This window comes from Ornithorhynchus anatinus, chromosome 16 (assembly GCF_004115215.2).
Source record: "Ornithorhynchus anatinus isolate Pmale09 chromosome 16, mOrnAna1.pri.v4, whole genome shotgun sequence".
NCBI lineage: Eukaryota > Metazoa > Chordata > Mammalia > Monotremata > Ornithorhynchidae > Ornithorhynchus > Ornithorhynchus anatinus.
Genome location: NC_041743.1, coordinates 12,335,175 through 12,356,833, shown reverse-complemented (window position 1 = coordinate 12,356,833; position 21,659 = coordinate 12,335,175). Strand labels below are relative to the sequence as shown.

The 21,659-nt window shown below is 43.0% G+C and overlaps 1 protein-coding gene across 2 annotated transcripts in view; it reads right to left on the bottom strand.

The window, feature by feature from the left end:
* HMCN1 (hemicentin 1) overlaps window positions 1–21,659 on the bottom strand; it is a 293,317-nt gene that overhangs the window by 77,795 nt on the left and 193,863 nt on the right. For both annotated transcript variants that reach the window (XM_029080708.1, XM_029080710.1), the window contains exons 43-55: window positions 20,733–20,855; window positions 20,467–20,628; window positions 18,975–19,256; window positions 17,472–17,639; window positions 13,675–13,788; window positions 12,707–12,793; window positions 11,776–11,967; window positions 10,406–10,579; window positions 8,806–8,919; window positions 7,760–7,905; window positions 3,786–3,936; window positions 2,319–2,513; window positions 949–1,062 (exon numbers count right to left, since the gene is read on the bottom strand). In XM_029080708.1, the coding sequence (XP_028936541.1) occupies window positions 949–1,062; window positions 2,319–2,513; window positions 3,786–3,936; window positions 7,760–7,905; window positions 8,806–8,919; window positions 10,406–10,579; window positions 11,776–11,967; window positions 12,707–12,793; window positions 13,675–13,788; window positions 17,472–17,639; window positions 18,975–19,256; window positions 20,467–20,628; window positions 20,733–20,855 (2,022 nt within the window). The remainder of the gene's footprint in view (window positions 1–948; window positions 1,063–2,318; window positions 2,514–3,785; window positions 3,937–7,759; window positions 7,906–8,805; window positions 8,920–10,405; window positions 10,580–11,775; window positions 11,968–12,706; window positions 12,794–13,674; window positions 13,789–17,471; window positions 17,640–18,974; window positions 19,257–20,466; window positions 20,629–20,732; window positions 20,856–21,659) is intronic.

The following is a 21,659-nucleotide window of genomic DNA, read 5'->3' as shown; positions in this document are numbered from 1 at the left end:
GTACTAAGCGCTTGGGATGAACAAGTCGGCAACAGATAGAGACAGTCCCTGCCGTTTGACGGGCTTACAGTCTAATCGGGGGAGACGGACAGACAAGAACAATGGCACTAAACAGCGTCGAGGGGAAGAACATCTCGTAAAAACAATGGCAACTAAATAGAATCGAGGCGATGTACAATTCATTAACAAAATAAATAGGGTAACGAAAATATATACAGTCGAGCGGACGAGTACAGTGCTGTGGGGATGGGAAGGGAGAGGTGGAGGAGCAGAGGGAAAAGGGGAAAATGAGGCTTTAGCTGCGGAGAGGTAAAGGGGGGATGGCAGAGGGAGTAGAGGGGGAAGAGGAGCTCAGTCTGGGAAGGCCTCTTGGAGGAGGTGATTTTTAAGTAAGGTTTTGAAGAGGGAAAGAGAATCAGTTTGGCAGAGGTGAGGAGGGAGGGCGTTCCAGGACCGCGGGAGGACGTGACCCAGGGGTCGACGGCGGGATAGGCGAGACCGAGGGACGGTGAGGAGGTGGGCGGCAGAGGAGCGGAGCGTGCGGGGTGGGCGGTAGAAAGAGAGAAGGGAGGAGAGACTATTCTAATAAACTATTCATCCCCAGAGGCCTATGGATAGGGAGATCACTATTCAAAGGACGAGGACATTTGATGAACGCCTGGGATGAGAAGCAGCGTGGCTCAGTGGAAAGAGCCCGGGCTTGGGAGTCAGAGGTCATGGGTTGGAATCCCAGCTCTGCCACTTGTCAGCTGTGTGACTGTGGGCGAGTCACTTCACTTCTCTGTGCCTCAGTGACCTCATCTGTAAAATGGGGATTAACTGTGAGCCTCACGTGGGACAACCTGATGACCCTGTATCTACCCCAGTGCTTAGAACAGTGCTTTGCACATAGTAAGCGCTTAACAAATACCAACATTACTGGGATAAAAGAGGTTAGCGCAAACTCACCAAGCACACGGATATTGTACTGAAGAGAATCTTCTCCGGCCTCATTTACAGCCACACAGGTGTATCTGCCAGCGTTCTCCACCTGGGCCCTGGGAATCTGCAGCACCCGGCCTCCTGAAGAAAAGCATAATTGGTTATTACATCCAAGTCCCAGTACACTTCATTCTACCACATTCCACAGAGATCACCACCTTTGCAATTTTACTACTTTAAATAAACTTTAAAAATATTTCCTCACTGCCTGTTTAGTTTAAACTCGTGAATAGCAAACATACCAATGTATAACTCATATTAATAATCACCTCCTATATTGCATAGCAGCTTTTTAATTTTTTTTTTTTTTTAAAAAAAACCTTATATGTCACATAGCAGCTTGGCTCCCTCCTGAACTCAGAGATAGACAGCAAGGAAAATATTGAAAATAAGCATTCCTTACTGTACACCAGCAGACATTATAACTCTCCTAGGAAGACGGATTCATGGATATTTTCAGGTGCCATTCGAAGAGCATCGCACATGATACTCAGAAGCATGCATAATAGTTCTACTGTATTTTTAAAAAAAGCAGACAGACAAAAGAGAATTCAAATGACTCCGCCAAGTCTATATATTTCACTGCTGGTGGAGTTAGGAATTTAGCTAGGATTGTAGACTTTTTTAAGAATGATAATGGAATTTCACGGCTCCAGATGATGGTCTGGTTAAAAAAAGATGATGAAAGAGCTTACTGAGCTCTTCTGTATTTCAAAGCCGCTGAAGAAAAGTATATTAAATCCTCTGTCCTGGAAGCTGGGTTCCTATGGATGGGGGGCAGGAGAAAAGGAGGGTTCTCACCCTTGGGCACCTATATCCCCGACCCCCCCCATCCTCAAGCCATCACGACTCAGATCCACAAAACCCCTGCAAAAACTCAGGGTGGGTCAAGGAGGAGAGTGGCCTTCATCAGTTGGAACATGAGGAAGTTGTGACAGTTTCCATCAAGGATGGTCTTCCCAGGAATGGACTATGCCCTCACTGAGATAGATACTGCTATTCAGTTGTTGTTGTTGTTGATTTTTTGTATATCTGTAGACTCTTTCCTCACCCCTGAATTAAGAACCCCCGGAGGCTAGGGACCATGGAAGTTACACTCGTTTACCCTTGGCATTCGGTGCAGTCTGTCTGTCTCCCCCTCTAGATTGAAGGCTCAATGTTGGCAGGGAATGTGTCTGTTTACTATTATATTGTACTCTCCCAAATGCTTAGTACAATGCTCTGCACACGGTAAACACTCGATAAATACCACAATGAATGAATATTAAAAAGTACTAAAGCAAGTGGGAAAAAATGGTAGATGATTCAGACTCGCCTATACAAATACCAGTACTCACCTGGTAATATTAATACTTTACTGCTGGAGATCACAGGTTGGCCATCTTTGTACCATGTCAAAGTGGGAGGTGGAACGGCATTCGTCTCACAGTAGAGAGAAATGGGATTATTGATGATCACATCCTTGGTCTCCCCATTTCTTTTGATATCCACTGCATTCCCAATTTCCCAGAGTTTCTGAAAACTGGGAGGGACTGTGAAGAGGAACAAGTGGTTAAATTTATATGTTAAGCAAGAACTTATAATGCCCTAATTTCAGCACTAGGAATTTGCAAGTGTTTTAAATAATCCAAACTGGCACTGTAACAACATTCACCTTTACTGCCTCCTTCTTGGCTTAGTGGAAAGAGCCCTGGTTTGGGAGTCAGAGGATCTCCAATCCCAGCCCTGCCATTGTCTACTGTGTGACCTTGGGCAAGTCACTTAACTTTTTCATGCCTCATTGTTCTCATCTTTATAATTGTGGTTAAATTCCTGTTTCCCTCCTATTTAGACAGTGAGCCCAGCGCTTAGTACAGTTCTTGACACACAGTGAGCAGCTAACAAATGCCATAATTATTATTATGCTTCAGCCCTCAAGCACCCATCTGGCAGTTAAGTGTGGTAGGCAGAAGTTGGAGCTAGTGCACTTGAGTGGGTGCTGAGATTTGGGAAATTTAATAGGGTAGGAGAAGTGCTTCAGAGGCTGGCGTTTCCCTGAAAAAGGAATGGTGGGGTAGTTGGGAGTGTTTAGAGAGGAAAAGTGTCTACTCCCAGAGGTTTAGACCGCGAGCTCCACGTGGGACAGGGACCGTGTCCATTCTGATTATCTTGTATTTTTCCCCACCGCTTAGTACAACGCCTGACACAAAGTAAGAACTCAACAAGTACCACTAAAAAAATAAAAATGCTGCACCTTTGAGCAGGAGATGAGCATGTCAGAAGCTCTCACAGGAAATGCCAACCACTTTTTAGGGTATTTGTTCAGCACTTACTATGTGTGAAACAGATCTAAGCGCTGGGGTAGGTACAAATTAATGAGGTCGGACACAGTCCCTGTCCCGCATGGGACTCACAGTCTGAATAGGAGGAAGAATAGGTATTGAAACCCCATTTTACAGTTGATGAAACTAAGGTACAGAAGAGTCAAGTGACTTGCCCAAGATCACACAGAAAGCAACTGACAGAACCTTCCCAAAGAGAGACAAAAAACACCGCAATATTGACCAGTTAAAAAGCCAGTGAGTGTTACTGGCTATTTCTCCGGTTAATGTTTATAATAGCAAATAAACCAGCCACTCCTGAGGGCAACCAGATAGTGAAATGGTTGAAGGCCCAATATGTCTCATGATGAGATTTATTTTCCCACAAAACTAGAAATCATTCTGAATTTCAATTTGCTCCAAGCCAAAGGATCCCCATCCTTCTTTGCAAGAATATATATATTTAGCCACCAAGATTGAGCCCTTCAGGCATGTCTGCATTACCTTGTATATTCACATCAAACTCCAATTCATCCTCTCCAGCGATGTTAGATGCCACACAACTGTAACGTCCGGTGTCTGAAACTTGAGCTTCCTTGATTTGCAGGGTCTGTCCACTGACCGTAATTTTAATATGGCCATCTGATTTAAGAGGCTGTGATTTAATTTAAACCGCATTATCATAAATAGGCATAACACTAACATTACAGTATAGAAACATAGTCATTTTCTGCCTTTTTCTAATCACCTATGTTCACGTGGAGTTTTAGAAAAGAGCAAAATAGTAGGTGTCAAGAAATATTATTCATCATCAGATTGACTGATAATCTGACCTTCCCCTGAGGAATTTACAATCTATCAACAATAGTAGCTAAAACTTCAATAGCATTTCTCTCTCAAAGTATTTCAATAGCAGTAAGACAAGATCTATACAGCACCAAGGAGAGTGGGAAACTATCCGATTAAGGTGATAAATGTAGAGGGCAAATCGGAGTGCTGTTGTACAAGTATAACCTAATAGAATGAACTCATTACAGGGATCATGCCTATCAACTCTATTGAGATGTACTTTTCCAAGTGCTTAGTACAGTGCTGTGCACCCGGTAAGTGCTCAATGCATAGGACTGACTAGCATTCCACTGGGCAAGATTCATACTGAGCTTTTTCAATTATCTTTTCTAATTGGGAAATCTCAACACAAACAAATTAGAACTATGAGAATCCAAAGCAATAACCTTCTCTCCCACCAAGCCAATAAAAGGACTTCACAGACGCAATAGCGATGAACTGATTTGAATTTCATAGCCTCTCCCATCCCCCTCTCCCCTCCACAAGGGGTGATTTGAGGAGTGAAATGAGTTTGGCTTATTCACTGTATTTTTATCTTGTGTCTATCTCGTCACCTACCCACTGCCCATGTCTCCTCTCTCTCCTCAAACTCCCGTATCCTTCATCTCTGACAGACTCTCCCCCAATTCTAAATTCTAATTCTAAAGCCATCCTAAAATCACAACAACTCCTCCAAGAGGCCTTCCCCACCTAAGTCCACATTTTTCCTACTCTTCCTTGTTTTGGCAGCACCTATGCCTTTAGAACTGTACCTCCCAAGCACTTGATATGCACCCCACCCACAGTCCCATAGGATTTATGCACATATTCTTACACTCTGCCAGTTCCTCTATCTGTAATTTATCAATATAACATCTGTCTCCCCCTTTAGACTGTAAATGCCTTTTGGGCAGGGATCACGTCTACCAATTGCACTGTTAATACTGTCCTAAACACTTAGTACAGTGTTCTGTATAGAGTAAGTGCTCAATGAAAACTATTGATTGATTGAAGATGAAAACCCAGTGGTAGAAGAAATCCTAAAGCTGAACAGTTAGCGAATAATTTGTATTCTTTGGTTCAATTTCCAGATGATTAAACGGAAACAGAAATTTTAAGATTTATCAAAAGCCACCAAGACACATATATTGCACTTGGAATATACAAAATTTGAAGCACAGTTCCTCGACATTCAACAAAGCCTCTAAACAACATGGCTTCTCTCTCTTTAGGGTAGTATGAATAATTGCTTATACTAGTTACAGGGAGTAAGAATAGTACACATGCAGGGATACAGTGGGGAAAATAATGAAAAAGGGTAATTAAAAAAGAAAAATGTAACTGTTATCCCTTCAAAACAAACTTCTATGGAATTGGTACTTTATTATGAAGTATGGTCAGCATTAGAAAAGAAACTGTAAACATAACATGGTGGGAGTTCCATTTTGTTCCTCCCATGATGGCTTCCAGATGAAATTTGCTTATTTTACATGCTGAAAGATGATGTTCCTAGCTACCAATGTTGCAAAATCCATCTGGGATCTGAAAGATCAAGTTGTGTTCTTTCTGTCTCTTAAATTATGACCAGGAACTGGAATTCAGTTGAATACTTGGTTGATTATGTGTGAAACTGGACAGACAGCAGCTTAGCTATTCTGAATCGGTATAGTTCCAGAATTAAGAAGAGTAAATACTTCATTTCTGTCCAGAGGCATCAGTCCATATGTCTTGAAGATAAGTGTGAAACAAATCCAATGAAAAATGCCATCATATGGTCTGAGAGTTAGAACACAAAGATGGGTGTTCTGATTTCTCTCTCTCTGTGGTAACGGGTACTTGCTAACCTCATGATGCCTTGGTTTTTTGCATTTGGAAAACAGGGAAAATGATACTCATAGTAACAGAAATTTAGATTTAGAAATCCAAAATCAACAAAGTAACTAATACCCAGCAACTGGTTTTTTGTGAGGGTTTTTTTTTGAGTGGTACCTCATATTGTCTTAGTTAGTTCTGTAAACAAATATCTGCACATAAATGTTTTTCAAAAGAGTTTATTACTCACAGCATTCTTGGGAAGAAAAGCAGATGGAAAAGGGGAAATCCAAGACAGGTGATTGGACCTATCGTCACACAATATTGAAACAAAGGCTAAATTCAGGCTTACAAATTCTAGCGAGGTGATGAACAGTAAGGGGACAAGACTATGTGTCCCCATTCTTGGACATTTCTCTGTCCTTCACTTTACTCTTTCGACGTGTTTCTAAATCCAGCCATCTTTCTCCTCCCTCGTATTTCCTGTACCCAGTTTTTCTTCTTTCCACTCTACCCTTGTAACTCGCCACCACTGCTTTACCTCCTGACTTGATTTCTCCATCCTCCTCCTTGCTGCTCTCTCTCTGCCTTCAGCCCCTTCCCTCTTGAGACTATTCTCTGCTGCCCAGATGAGCTTTCTAAAATGCCATTCCAAACACATCTCTTGGTTCTTCAAACACCTAAAAAGGCAACCTATTTCTCCCCGCATTGGATAAAAGTTCCTAATCATAATAATAATAATAATAATGATGTTGGTATTTGTTAAGCGCTTACTATGTGCCGAGCACTGTTCTAAGCGCTGGGGTAGACACAGGGGAATCAGGTTGTCCCACGTGGGGCTCACAGTCTTAATCCCCATTTTACAGATGAGGGAACTGAGGCACAGAGAAGTTAAGTGACTTGCCCACAGTCACACAGCCGACAAGTGGCAGAGCTGGGATTCGAACTCATGAGCCCTGACTCCAAAGCCCGTGCTCTTTCCACTGAGCCACGCTGCTTCTCAATCAGCGTGGCTCAGTGGATCAGATACAAGGCTCTCCACTAGAAGCTCTCTGTATTTTGTTCATTTTTATGGTAATTGTTAAAGCCCTTACTTTGAGCCAAACACTGTCCTTAAAGCCAGGATAGATACAAGATAATCAGGTAGGACAGAGTTTTGGTCCCAAATGGGTCTCACAGTCTAAGCAGGAGGGAGAACAGGTATTGAATTTGCATTTTAAAGAGGAGGAAACTGAGGCCCAGAGAAATCAAGTGACTTGCCCAAGATCACACAGCAGACAGGTGGGAAAGCCGGGACTAGAACTCAGGTGCTCTGACACCAAATAATCTGTATTAATCTTCATCATCCCCATTCTTATTTATGGAGTTCCTATATAGAGAGCACTCAACTAGGCGCTTCAGAGCCCTCGATAAAAATAGAAAATATGGTCCTTGACCTCAAGGAGTTTGCCACAAACATCTATCTGCTTAGTGTGGGGCCTATGTTTAAGGGTAGAGTGCTCCTCGACAGTTGCACTGCCATTCTTTTTTATCTTCTCTGCTTTCCCTCCCCGCACCCTCCAACACATGAGCATAATTTCAGCTATTCCCATACAAAAACAACATAGCAGATTCAAACAACTCCATTAACAACTATGGTAATTGGAATTTGGGCCTGAAAATCCACACGGTGTATTGAATACCTAACTGGTTGCCATGTCCACAGAGCATGAAAATACCAAATCTATCAGGTTCATGGGCCCATGAACACAGCTGAATTAAATCTGAAGTGCTGAGGAAAATGTCCTTCCAATGTTCTCCTAAGGAAAACCACCAAAGGATGAGAGTTAATGACTGACCCGTCCATCTTTGTACCAGCTGAGGGAAGCAGTAGGGATCGCGTAAGCTTCGCATTCCAGCGTCAGTGTGTTGTTTACTTTGATCTTCACTTCTTTAGGAGAAAGACCAGGCCCCAAGAGGTCACCTTTGTTGATTATGGGTGGAACTGCACAAGAAAGAACACCACAGAGTACAAAATTATAGGAATCTCTTGATTTTATTCACATTTTAGGAATTCCTTTGGAACCCACCTACAGCTCAGGAGAAAAAGTTTAGGTAAGAAGGTAGTCCAGATCCCCTTTTTTTTCCCCCATGGTACTTGTTAAGGGCTTACTGTGTACCGGGTACTCTACTAAGCACTGGAGTAGATATAAGATAATCAGATTGGACACAGTCCATGTTCCACATGGGGTTCACCACATTAATCGCCACAGATGAGGTAACAGGCACAGAGAAGTTAAGAGGCTTGCCCAAGCTCTCACTGCAAACAGGTGGCAGAGCTGGGACTAGAATCCAGGTCCTCTCACTCCCAGGCCCAAGCTTTTTCCACTAATTTTGGTGTCCCTTCTCCACTTTTTGTCACAAATTCAGATTTTTATGACAGATGGCTTCCAGATCTGGCCGAATGTCCACCATTTCTCACTCCTCAGTTTATTTACAAACATTCCCATGAACCAGGCTATGAGTAGACATGTGAACCAAACTATGAACCAGAACTCACTCCAATCTAAGCACTGGTTACTCCTTAGGGCAAGGGATGGAGTGTTTTAGAGCAGTGCAAAAGGTAAAAAGGGAAAGATGAAAAAAGTGCAGTTTAGGGATCAGCAAACAGGAAAGTGGTCTTTACACATCTCTAAGCAACTGGGGTCACGGATATACTCAAACGCAAAGACGGTAGAGGCTGTATTCTGTTCCCATCATTAATGAAACAACTGCATAACTAACAATCTTTAAGAACAATACAAAATTGTAGTGAACTAATGATGAGAAGCAGAAATAGGAAAAAAAAAAGTGTAATGAGGAGAAACTATAAATTAACCTAATTTTAAATTTCTTTAGTACTTACTGTAGACCTTCACTTCATAGTGCTTTACCATTTCCCCGGCTTCGTTTGTAGCTACACAAGAGTATCTGCCAGCGTTGTCCTCCTGAGCATTTAGGATTTGTAATGTTCTACCTCCTGCAGAAATAATAATTAAAAAAACCCTCAAATTTTGGAGCAGTGAAAGCCTACTCCAGTAGTAGTAGAAAGTTAATTTTATCGCTCACATTCCTCCCTTTTCCCGTCCAACATCCTTGGATGGCTGAACTGGTTCAGTGCCCATGGTTTCTGGACACAAAGAGACAACCAACCCAATGGTAGCAGGATGTCATTCTTTAGGGGTGTGGACAGCTGATCATTATTTTCTGATTATCAACTCAAGTCCACTTATTAAAGGCTCATGATTCCCTGGATTCTAGCTTCCACATATCACTTTATAGTAAAACATGGGATTTTTCATTTCATTCATCACCCAGCTGCATCAAACCACTGCCGAAACGTTTTGGAGCTGACACCCTTTTAGTTGGGAGAATAATCACCTCCTGAATGTCTGTGCTCCCATTCTTCCACATTATCAGTAGATCTGATAAGAATTAACGGTTTTCAAAAGGATCTGCGATTTTTTTCTGTCTACATACACAGTAAATGCTCAACAAATACCACTGCTCGATAAAATCTCTTGCAGTGATTACAGTCAAACTCAAGGGGGTCTGAACAAGAAGTTCTAAATGGAAGTCTTTTGCCATCCTGAGATATTCCAAGTTAGCCTTTTAGGAGTTTGAGTTCACATTTTGCCTGCCTATATGAGACTTCCTAATTTGAGATAAAAAAAAAACTTACAGGGACCTCTAACATTCAGCTTTCAAATTTTCTTGGCATCCCACAGAGCTTACTGTAAAATGCTTGTGACATGCCTTAGTAAAAAGAATGAAAAAAAGGATTTCAATTTCTTTCACGGCTACCTGGTTTTCACAACTGAACAGAAAAGACTTTGCAAAATTGATTCTAGGTTCTGCTAAACCTAGAAATCTTGAAAAGCAGTCCCTTGTTATCTCCAGTGGAAAAACTCAGCAAAATGGAAAATCTGTCCTATTAAAGATGAAACCACTGATGGTGAAACCAAATGAAAATGGAAAGTCATCTGAGAATGAGTATAAGGCTTAGGCAAAAATCACTTTAAGATACCTTTTCTGAGATAATTTTCCATATATTGGGCCCTTCTCAGAGATTTTGGGATAATTTCACTAGAACAAATCAATGAACATGGTTGATAGCTGACTATCCCAAATCTGGACCTATATGTGAGGTTCAACTCTTAGACAATGCTATCCAGAAAAGTCACTCAGTTCTAGGTTCTTTCGTCAGTCTCCCTCTTCCCACTTCTCACAGTTACTGAATTATCGGTATGGCAGTTACCCCTCATTAGCCCCCTTTACTGAATTTCACGTAGAGAAAATGACTTTTTCCAAGTGTAAGTCAGGCTTATTCATATAGAGCCTTCGATAACGCAGATTGCACGGACAAACCAACGTCCACATCTCTGATAAGAAAAATGAATCCTACTTTCTGATGGAGGTGGCCAGAAGACTGATGTCATACATTTCCAACAGAGTTAAACAATTACCTGGCAGAATCCTAATGTTTCTGTTTGACTCAATGGGCGCTCCATTTTTAAACCAGGTGATGGTAGCTGGCGGATATGAATACGCTTCGCAGACCAGGGATGTGGGACTGTTGAGAATAACAGTTACATCTTCAGGGCTTCCATTGCTATCTACACCGGCAATAGTAGGAGATACTGAAGAGGAACAAGAACTTGATGAATGGAATATATTCATTCCTTTCTCTCCACCCCATTTTCAGCTTTGCCCAGAACCTCTCATTAGATCAACACCCACAATAACAGTAAAGTCGTTCGGCACAGTTCGTTTTATATTAAGACTCTCCCAGGAGAGGATTCTCGCCTCTGAAATTCTACAGATGAAGGCTAAGTGCTGGGTTAAATACAATACAATCAGATGAACACACTCTCCACGGGACCCCCGATCACCCTCCGGAAAAACTGATGAGATTTGGGCATTTGGTATTCGCCCATCCTCACAGCGCTTATGTACACATCTATAAGTTATATATTTTTTATTCATATTGATATCTGTCTCCCCCCTAAACTGTAAGCTGCGGGCAGGGAGCGCGTCTAACCGCTCAGGTGTATCAAACTCTCCCGAGAGCTTAACGCACCGATCTGCACGCAGTCGGCACTCAATAAATACCACCGATGATGATGAATACTGTGTGGCTTAGAAAGTATCACATTACTTCCTATTTAAATGAAATATGGAAGTTGGAAATGTGTCTTGCTATCTTTTTAAACTATGTGCTCTATAAGCCCCCAGTAAATACGATCGAATGAATTTAAACAGAAAATTAAACATTTGCTTAAATCGATAAATACCACCCTCCGGGTCTCCAACTTCTTATCTTTATTCATATGAACCCTAGAATGTAGCCAACATTTGGAGACCAGGAACATGACAAAAAAATCTCCAATCCTGAATGATGACTTTAATAGGTAAGTGTGCTTTATTATCTCAAATTAAAAACAGCATTGCCTCAAGGTAACTTTTTGATATAAAAATGTTAACTGAATCTAAAATTCGTAACTAATCAGAGGCCCTGTGCCTTCCCTGAGCCAACTGCCTATCTCTAACAAAAGGCCATAGCATATGCAGATGGCCTGCATTTTTTTTTCTTTTTTGAGGAAGCGTCGCCTAGCGGAAAGAGCATAGATCAGGGAGTCTGGAGACCTGAAAAACATGAGAACTTTCTGAGTAGTGAGAGAAATTCTTTATTAAACCCAATTTACATCTTCTTATGACTATAATTTAAACTGATTATTAGTCAGTGTACAAGCAAGCACCTACTGGCATAACTGAATTCTGCAGTTACGGGGTCTGAGCTGTTACAGTAGCAATAGGGAAAGAAGCGAAAACTTACCGAACACGTTGAGACTGAAACTTTTGCTTTCGTCCCCAGCGGCGTTGGAAGCGACACACGTATACCTTCCAGTATCTGACACTTGGGCGTTGGTTATTTGAAGAATGTGTCCATCTGACAAAATCTGGTGGTCTCCATCCTTTGTGAGTTGCTGCCCATCTTTTAACCAGGTTATCTCTGGTACTGGATTCCCTGTAGGAAAGACAACGATCCGTGAGCGTTCTCAAGTCAAGTCACTGCTGATCATTGTCATTTTTACTCACCTTCTTTAATATCCCCCTAAACTGTGATGAACTGCAGGAGGGAGTTTAAATGAAACAGGCTAAATTCTTTCCAAAATATTTAGCACTCATGAACACTCTATCTTTTTAACCTAATTGTAACTGTCAGGCTGGTGCTGACAATTGTCCTGACTTCCTTTCTAATTTCCCTCCCTTGGGAAATATATATGTAATGAAAGGGACACTGCTCTGAAAGTCCTCCCCGATTCCAGTTTTTTTTCCACAAATTGGAGTTTATCAGCTTGTATTTTAATTCCTTTCTAAAATGCCTTTCAGGATTAGACTTCTTTCCACTGAATGACTTGTTGGAGAAGCATCATAGTGTAGTGGGTAGAGCAGGGACCTGGGAGTCAGAAGGTCATGGGTTCTAATCCCAACTCCACACCTTGTCTACTGTGTGACCTTGGGGAAATCGCTTCACTTCTCTGTGACTCAGTTATCGCATCGGCAAAATGGAGGTTGAGATTGGGAGCGCCACATGGGACAGGAACTGTGTGCAACTTGATTTGCTCGGTATCCACCCGAACACTTAGTACAGGGCCGGGCACGTAGTAAGCGCTTAATACCATTATTATTATTATTATTATTGTTTAGGTTAAGGGGGCAACAAAAGTTAGACAACCCTGCTTTATATTCCCTGGGTACCTTACCTTTAGCTTCACAGGTCAAAGTGATGTTGTGCTTCTCCTTCACTTTCACATCTTCCAGACTGTTCTCACCGATGACACTGGGAGGTACTAATAACCGACAAAGTAAAAGGTGATAGAACAGTGACATCAACTCTAGTTGGATTACGGCCTTTCAAATACCCAGGGCTCACCTCCACAGACGCAACTTTAACTCACTGATATTTCAACATCGTCTCATGCCACGCTTTAAAGTCAAGATGCGGATGTCGAAGCAAAATGCTTCAATCGTAATGAAATCTTAGTAGAGCTCGTTTTCAACTTGTCATTTATACACCTTTACATTAATCAACAATTTCTCACTGTCGTGGATCAATAGAACAAAAAGCTCTGAGGAACTGAGGGAATGTGATCTTTGCCTCAGACTTTTCTTCAGTTGGCATCTGTGTAAATATCAACTAGAACTGCATTCAGAGACCTAAACCGGCTCTGACCTCCAACCGTTAAGAGGAGAAATAAACTGGGTGGTGTTCACTTAAGAAGTAAGGCCCAGAGGGAATAGTTATAGCAAACCCACATAGGAAACCGTAACTGGAAATTGGAACGGCAACACAGCGGACACTGAGCGATACCTCAGGGGGATGAAAATATCTAATAAACTCCATCATGGTGGAAAGGTCAATGACAGAAAGAGTTGGACAATAACAGAGTACCCATGCGATGGGTGACAGACCTCGAAGTGGGCAGGGAATATCTCTTTTTATTGTTATATTGTAGTCTCCCAAGCACCTAGTACAGGGCTTTGCACACAGTAAGTGCTCAATAAATACTACTGAATGAATGAATGAATGAATGGGCCAAACTCTTACAAAACCATAACCTCCGCCATGTTCACTTGCTGTTCTGGGTTCTACTTTCAACCCAGACTGAAAATCAAATACAATGTTTCCCCAGAGTGATTCTTTTCTTGACCCTAACACTTATATACCTACCCAGCACTGAGAGGGTAAAATACTTTCTTTCTTCTCCTACTGCGTTGCTTACTACGCAAGAATACCGGCCGGCATCTTCAACGCTTGTCCGCATCAATCTGAGCATCCTCCCTCCTGCAGAAAAAGGCAACCAGAAGAACAATCAATCAAAAGTACTTACTGAGTGCTTACTGTATGCAGGTCGCAGGACTAGGAATTTGAGGGAGATCATTAGTAGGCATGACCTCTGCCCTCCAAGGAGTTTACAGTCTAGAGAGGAAGACGTGGCCTGGTGGCAAGAGCACGGGCCTGGGAGTCAGAGGACTCATCGCCTCCACTTGTCTGCTGTGTGACCGTGGGCAAGTCACTTCACTTCTCTGTGCCTCAGTTATCTGTAAAATGGGAATTGAAACTGTGAGCCCCATATGGGACAGGGACTGTGTCCAACCTGATTAGCTTCTATCTACCCTAGTGCTTAGAACAGGGCTTGGCATACAGTAAGCACTTAACAAATACCATAATAATAATAATTATTTTAAGAAGGATTTACAGATAGGTGTAAGCAATAGAGCACGAAGACAGATGATTGCTTGGGGCACGTCAGGGACTCAGATGACAACTAAGAGGGATGTAGGGTCAGGAGAAGAGATATTAATCAGGGAAGGCCTCCTGGAAGAGATGTGATTTGGGAAGCAAAAATAAGATGAAAACTCTTTAGGTAAATAATAATCATTTACCTTAAGCTCGCTGTGGACAGGGAACGTGACTACTAATTCTGTTGAACCACACTCTCCCAAGCGCTTAGTACAGTGCTCAACACACAATAAGCACTCAATAAATATCACTGATTGACTTAGGGTATATCAAGAACTCCCTAAGTTCACATGCAAGGTGACGTGGTACCTGTTGATGAACCAACAAGAACTCCAGGCAGACTGAGTTCGGGTTCACGGAGGTAGTGGTCCTGAGACAGCGGATTTCTGAGCCCCATAAAAATGTTCTCACCCAGAGCTTGTGAATGATACTTACTTTCAATCCAACACCTTATTTCCTGTCATCTTCAGGAAAAACAAATATCTTTAAGTACTGAAGATCAAGATGGTGCTGGATATGGTTATAACATTCTAGGGAGCCACTAGGTCTAACAAGTGCGAGAGATTTTCAGGGGTCTAAGGCAATAATTTGCTCAGTTCCTGAATCATCTCTCTACTGACGGACAGTAACTGCTTTCTTGCACTTGAGGCTGAAGTAAGGATACTGAAGAGAGTGTTTGATCTAAGTAGGCCCCTAGACATTGTGGAAACATCCAATTTAGTAGTTATTTTAGGCATTAATAGCAACATATTCAATCATTTAAGACTTTAGACTGTGAGCTCGTCGCGGGCAGGGAATATGTCTATAAACTATGTTGTTTTGCCCTCTCCCAAGCATTTAGTACAGTGCTCTGCACACAGTAAGTGCTCAATAAATACCATGGATTAAGAAAAACCCATGCACATTACTGGAGGTAATTAGGATAGCCCTGGGGTTCGTGGGGAATATCCCATTTACCATTTGATTCAAATGTAGAGTTGTGTAGTTAACAGATCCTCAGGAAGCATCCCAGCTGTAAAAATTTGAACCTCACACCACCATCCCCTCCTTCTCTCTACTTGATTCAGCTCAGATGAAAAACAAAGGTCTGACAAACCTTTGTTTTCCCATGGCCATTTCTAATATTTCTTCTGCCTCTGCAACAGTCGTCTGTCTTCGGGCTCACTTCATAACAGTGATAGGGTTACTGCTCAATGTGTGACTTTTTTAAAAACAGCTGTATTGAAAAATTCCCAGGAGATCCAATCTTTACCAGACAAGAAGTGTGCTGTGGACTGGCAAGTGTTGAATGTCAGCAAAATCTGTGTCACGAATTTGCTATCCAAGCATCTATTGTGCAAGGCGAGGGTTCGGGTAAATAGCCATTAATAACCCCATGGCAGAGTGACAAGGGAAAAATAGTTATGATGTGTTCGCTCAGGCCTCTCCAGCAGCCGTTGAAGAAAAACAAAACAAAAACAAAACACGGCCCCAGACTCCATTTATGTCAACCCGGAGAGCCAGAGTTAATAACTGGGTCTAGTCCGTGGGATTAATCCATGGGATTTGAATTAGGCTTCTTAGTGTTCTCACATTTCAGAGACAGGAAGAGGGATTGCAGGAATGAATCTGGGAGGGCAAATACCCCCAAGAGGACAGAGAGTTTTTTAAAATTAGGAGGCAGGGTGTTGGATTGTTTTTTTAATGAGAAACATTAAGCAGTAATGTTATGACTTTGGGGCTTTTTCCATTTTCAAGGCCATAAAGTCCTGTCAGAGTGATGTCATCATTAATTAGGGTGTAAAATACGGTTCAAGGAATAGAAAGCACAAGTCTCTCAAGAGGTAGCTTATACACCCTGTAGAGCTGACAAAAATGATGCCGGAGATTTCCCAAATTTGCTCTCCACGCAAAGCACTAAGCGCTCAATAAATATGATCGACTGCCTGACAGATTATAAGCGGACCTAGATTTTGAAGGTAAAGAGGTACACGCTTTGGGGTTATTCCTCTTTTGTCTTAAATTGAAAGCAAGTTATACTTTAAATGAAATAATGCAGGCTGTAGTTTCCACTTTTATGACACAGCCAGCATCTATTCGACAGGTTGTTTTGTCGCAATATTATTCCTTTGGGCGGTCACAAATTTTGCAAATGCCTAAACACTTGGCATCACAACTAGCTTGAACATTCATAGCAGAATTAAGGCCATCTTGCTTAGTTAAGGTATCTGTCTGTCTCCAATATCTAGAAAAAACTTCATGTTAGGTTTGATTTGATGATTCTGGATTGAAGTGTAAAGAATGATGGCACACATATGAAATATAGACCTAAATTAAGCCAGAAGAGCCACTTGCTAAGGAAAGGCAAGACTTTTTAAAGAGTGGAGAAAAGTAAATTAGGAAAGACTGAAAATCAACAAATTCATTTGGGGAGTAAAAATGTCAAGAACACATTTAAACTGAAAAAATATCAAATTTTGGGTGGGAGTTATTTAAACTTAACTGAAAAGAATCATTCGGCAAGAGAATGGAGTTACACCTGATGAATTCTAAAAACCCAGATCCTTTAGTTATAGTGTCTCTGATATATACACTATAATGTTGTATATATTACAATAATAATTAGAGGATTGCTCTAATCAAAAACCAAGTTGAACACTCTAATCTGTAAATCAATTTAGATGAATTCACTAAATAGGTCCCTTGATGCATAAGTTAATTAATCTCTCACACATGGTTTGGTACTTGATTCCGTAGATGTCTCTCATCCCGATCGAACATAAGCTCATTGTTGGCTTGAGAGAGAATGCGTCTACCGACTCTGTGGTATTATACTCTCCCGAGGGCTTAGTACAGTGCTCTTCACAGAGTAAATCCTCGAGAAGTACCGGTTGACGATGATGAAAATGACAGATCAAGACCACTGTGGACAACAAGTGAAAGAAGCAGTGTGGCCCCTGTGGAAAGGGTCAGCTGACCCGTTCTAATCCCGGCTCTGCCACTCGCCTGCCGTGTGACCTTGTGCGAGTCAGTTAACTGCTCCGTGCCTCAGTTTCCTTAAAGGTAATCTGAGGATTCAATACTCGTTCCCTCTCCTACTTAGTCTGTGAGTCCCACGTGGGACAGGGACTAGGTCCAACCTGATAAACTTGTACCTACCCCATCACTTAGAACACTGCTTGGCACCTAGCATTTACTAAACTCTATAAAGAAAAAAGTGAAACAATTCAGAGGAACTGTGATACCTGACAGGATTCTCATAGTACTGCTCAGAGCCAGAGGCAGTCCATCCTTAAGCCAGGCTATTGAAGGCAGGGGAACTCCGGTTGCTTCACACGTCAGAGTAACGGGGTTCTTTTCCACCACACTGACGTCTTCAGGTACACCCGGTTCTCCTACAATGCTGGGAGGGACTGGCGGGAGAGAAACATCATCAGAAGGAAGAAAGAGAAAACCCAAGCTTATTTCTCAGAAAAGACCCTCATTTCCTGGCAACGAGCAAGCTTACTTCACAGCACTGGGCTTTTCCCCTGCCCGCAATGACACAATTGATATTTCCACAGTGGCATCTACAGGCTGCAAAGTTTCCCGGTCACATGAATTAGACGAACCTCATGCCAACTTCGTATGTGGAGAATCCAGTGAGAGACTTATATAGCATGTCCACACTGAAGTTATTTAGTCCCCTTAACTGGCTGCTGCACTAACGACTGTGGTCTCCGATAAGCGCCGTTATGTGCCAAACACTTAGGGCAGGGACTGTGTCTGTTTTTATACTGAACTCTCCCAAGCGCTTAATAGAGTGCTCTGCACACAGTAAACTCTCAGTAAATTTGACAATGACCGAATGAAAGCACGGTATTAAACGCTGGGGTAGCTACAACACATGCGGAACAGACGTATACCCTGTCCCACATGGGGCTCGCAATCTAAAGAAGGGAGCAGGTATTTAATGAGGAAACTGAGGCACTGAGAAGATAAGCGACTTGTCCAAGGATACCCTGCAGGCAAGCGGTGGAGATGGGATTAGAACCCAGGACTCCTGACTCCCAGGTGTATTCTCTTTCCCCTGGGCCACACGACTTCTAAATCAAGGGTTGCCGTTGGGCTGAGAGGACTTGGAGTTGTAGAATTGATCAGGAAAATCTTCCCGGAGAAAGTGGGATTTTTTGGGAGGCTTTCATGGTTTTAGGAGGGAGGGGTCTTTTGAAGGCTCACACAAATCTGTGGGACATCCCTCTTCCTTCCTGTCTTCAGAGGACCGGCGGAAGGAAGGGAATTGCAAATGCTGACAGAATCGGGAGCCCTCGTCCCGCCCCGTCAGGCACAAGGTGCCTTGTTTCTCTACCGTGCCCCCAAAGGGCTGGAAAAACTTTCTTCCCTTCCAGGAGATAGTCCATAAAAAACCCAAGTGTCTAATTCACCAAAAGCACGTCCCTGAGCGGGCTCCAGAAAGGCTGAACGGGCTGGATCCGGGCCGTTCCGCCCTCACGAGCGTCGACCCCAAGACCGCCCCATCGCTTTTCGTGAAATCTCCGTAATTTAGAATTATCTTGGCAAGAGAAGGAAAGGGAAGCGGGCCTGCCCGAGGACACTGGAGCAGACAAGGCCAAAGGAAACATGCCTTAAAGGGAGCCGGGAGCTCAGAAGGTGTGCAGAGGGAGCCAGGTAGCAAAGCCTGCCCCTAATTTGCAAATTGCCCAGCATGCTGTGGGACAGTGCCTCCCATTCGAGCTCTCTCTACTCACCGTGAACACTCAAATCATATTTTCTGTCAGTCAGTCCCGCCACATTCACAGCGACACACACATAACGGCCAGTGTCTGACACCTGAGAGTTCTTCAAATGAAGAGTGCGTCCCTTGTGCAGTATCTCCACGCCCCTTCCACTGACTAAGGGGCGGCCATCCTTCATCCAGGTCACTGCTGGCTGGGGATTTCCCCGAACCTCACATTCCAAAGCGATAGCCTTTCCTTGGACCACAGTGACCGCAGTGGGGTGGATCCCGCTATTGGATATGCTCGGGCGAACTACAGAGACAGGAAGATGAAAAAGGATTTGAAAGGTCAGGCGGGGCCACGACAATGCTGGAAGAGGGGTTCTGGGCTCTAAATCGACGAGGGCCCCTGGGCTGATAAAAAGCCAAGCAGGGTGGTGAGAACCACATCACGGGATGAGCTGCAAATGGAAACTCCTTGATTTCTGCCATCCTGCACTTACTGCTGTGGCAGTCAACAATAATAACAACTGTTGTATTTGTTGAGCGCTTAGTATGTGCCAAGCACTAATTCTAAGCGCTGGGGTTGATACAAGCTAATCGGGTTGGACACAGTCCCTGTCCCACGTGGGGCTCCCAGTCCCAATCTTGCAGATGAGGTAACTGAGGCCCAGAGGAAGTGAAGTGACTTGCCCAAGGTCACACAACAGTCACGCCGCAGAGCCGGGTTTAGAGCCCACATCCTCTGACTCCCAGGCCCGTGCTCTTTCCACTAGGCCACGCTGCCTCTCAACAGACTTCCACTTCTCAAACCCTCCCTTCCTTAGTCTCGAGACCTTCTCCGGGACATCCCCAGTCCTCCCCCAAGGGGTCTCCAGTCTGACCCGGCTCCAGGGCTCTGTGGACAATGCTTGGTGTCAAATGACAACAGAAATGGAGTCGGCACTTGAAGAGAAAATAATGAAGGAAAAATCTTTGGCTCCTGTAGAGATGCAGAGGTGAGCGGATGCGATTGTTTCCGATGACTCAGATGTCTCCTCAGAAACAGCGAGGCATTAAAAAATGAAAAAAACGGCCGTAGAAACACTGCTTATAAAGGAACGCAACAGAAGTTGCACGTTTGAAGTCTTTGAGCTTGCGGGAATCAAAGCGGTACATCTGATCAGTTTCACATCGATAACACTGAGCAGGCCCTTGTAATCAGGGCCGGTGTGTGGCACCAGCCTAGTCCACCAGAAAACATTTCCACCAGGATCTAGTACCACATTTCAGACCCTCCCTGGAAATTGTTTCAGAAATCTCTGCTGCAGTCAAGGCACTGAACAGAAAGGAAGGGCCGGGTGGGGCGGGGGGGGGGCGGTGAAGAAAGAGAATAGGACACATGTACCCGGACCTACATTTGGAAACTAAGAGAGAAGGACACTGAGTGAAACTGAGTAGATCTGAGAAAGTAGGAGAATCAGACACAGAAAACAGAGAAAGAGATGAGAACAGCTGAAAATACTAGTACATCGGCAACTTACTGTAAACTTGCAAACTGTATTCTTTGCTTGCAGTGCCAGCAATGTTCGAGGCCACGCAAGTGTACGATCCGGCATCGGATTTTTTGGCAACAGAAATCTGTAGTTGCCTTCCTCCAGACAATACTCTGACTCTCCCCGTGGTATCAGGCAGCACTGGAGAGTCTGAAAAGAACATTCATTTTCAGTCAAATAATGTCGCTCACCCAACCTCAGGCACAGGGGCATAACTAGGTCCTTTTCAAGCCTTTCGAAGAAGGGCGGCTCACCTTTCCTTTTCCAGATGAGACTTGGTGGCGGAATGCCACTGGACTCACACATCAAACTAATGAGGTTGCCTTCCATCACCGTGAGTTGGGTAGTTTCAGCTGAACCATAAATAGTTGGTGGTACTGAAAAGGGACAGCACGCGGAGTAACTATTACCAATATCAAACCGACTTCACCGAGCTTCCCGAGTTAACTGCATGCCAGCAAAGTTATTCAAATAGGGCCCGAGGAGACGTGTGGGCTTTTTAAGTTTAAGAATAAGTACTCTATAGTGCAGCATTAAAAATTACAGGACAACTTTGGAAGATTAGAAATAGACAAAAATCGGTTTTCAAGGATTACTGTGAATGGGTTAGCTAGGGATATCCCTTGTATTATTCCAATAAACCGCCACAAACAGCTCCTGTGATTTTATATGTTTTGCCTTTTCTAGAATATTTAAAATGTTCCATAGGATATGTCTCAGCACACTATTCTATTATATATACATATATTTGCTAAGTGCTTACAATGTGCCAAGAACGGTACTAACTGTTGGGGTAGACACAAAAATAATCAGACTGAACACAGTTCCTGCCTTTCATTTAGCTCACAGTCTAAATGGAAGGGAGAACAGGTACTGAATCCCCATTTTATGGATGAGGAAACTGCGGCCCAAAGAAGTGAAATGACACGCTCGAGGTTACGCAGCAGGCCAGTGGTAGAGCGGGGATTAGAACCAAGTTTCTCTAACTCCCATAACCATTCTCTTTCCACTATGACACTCTGTCGCACTGTACTCTCTCAAGCACTTAGTAAACACTAAGTAAGTAGAGCACACAGTAAACACTCAATAAATATGATTGAATTCATTAGATACACATATTATACACAGTGCATATTTACTTTTTGAAAATCTGTAGTTAGCCTTGGTCATTTTATTTTCTT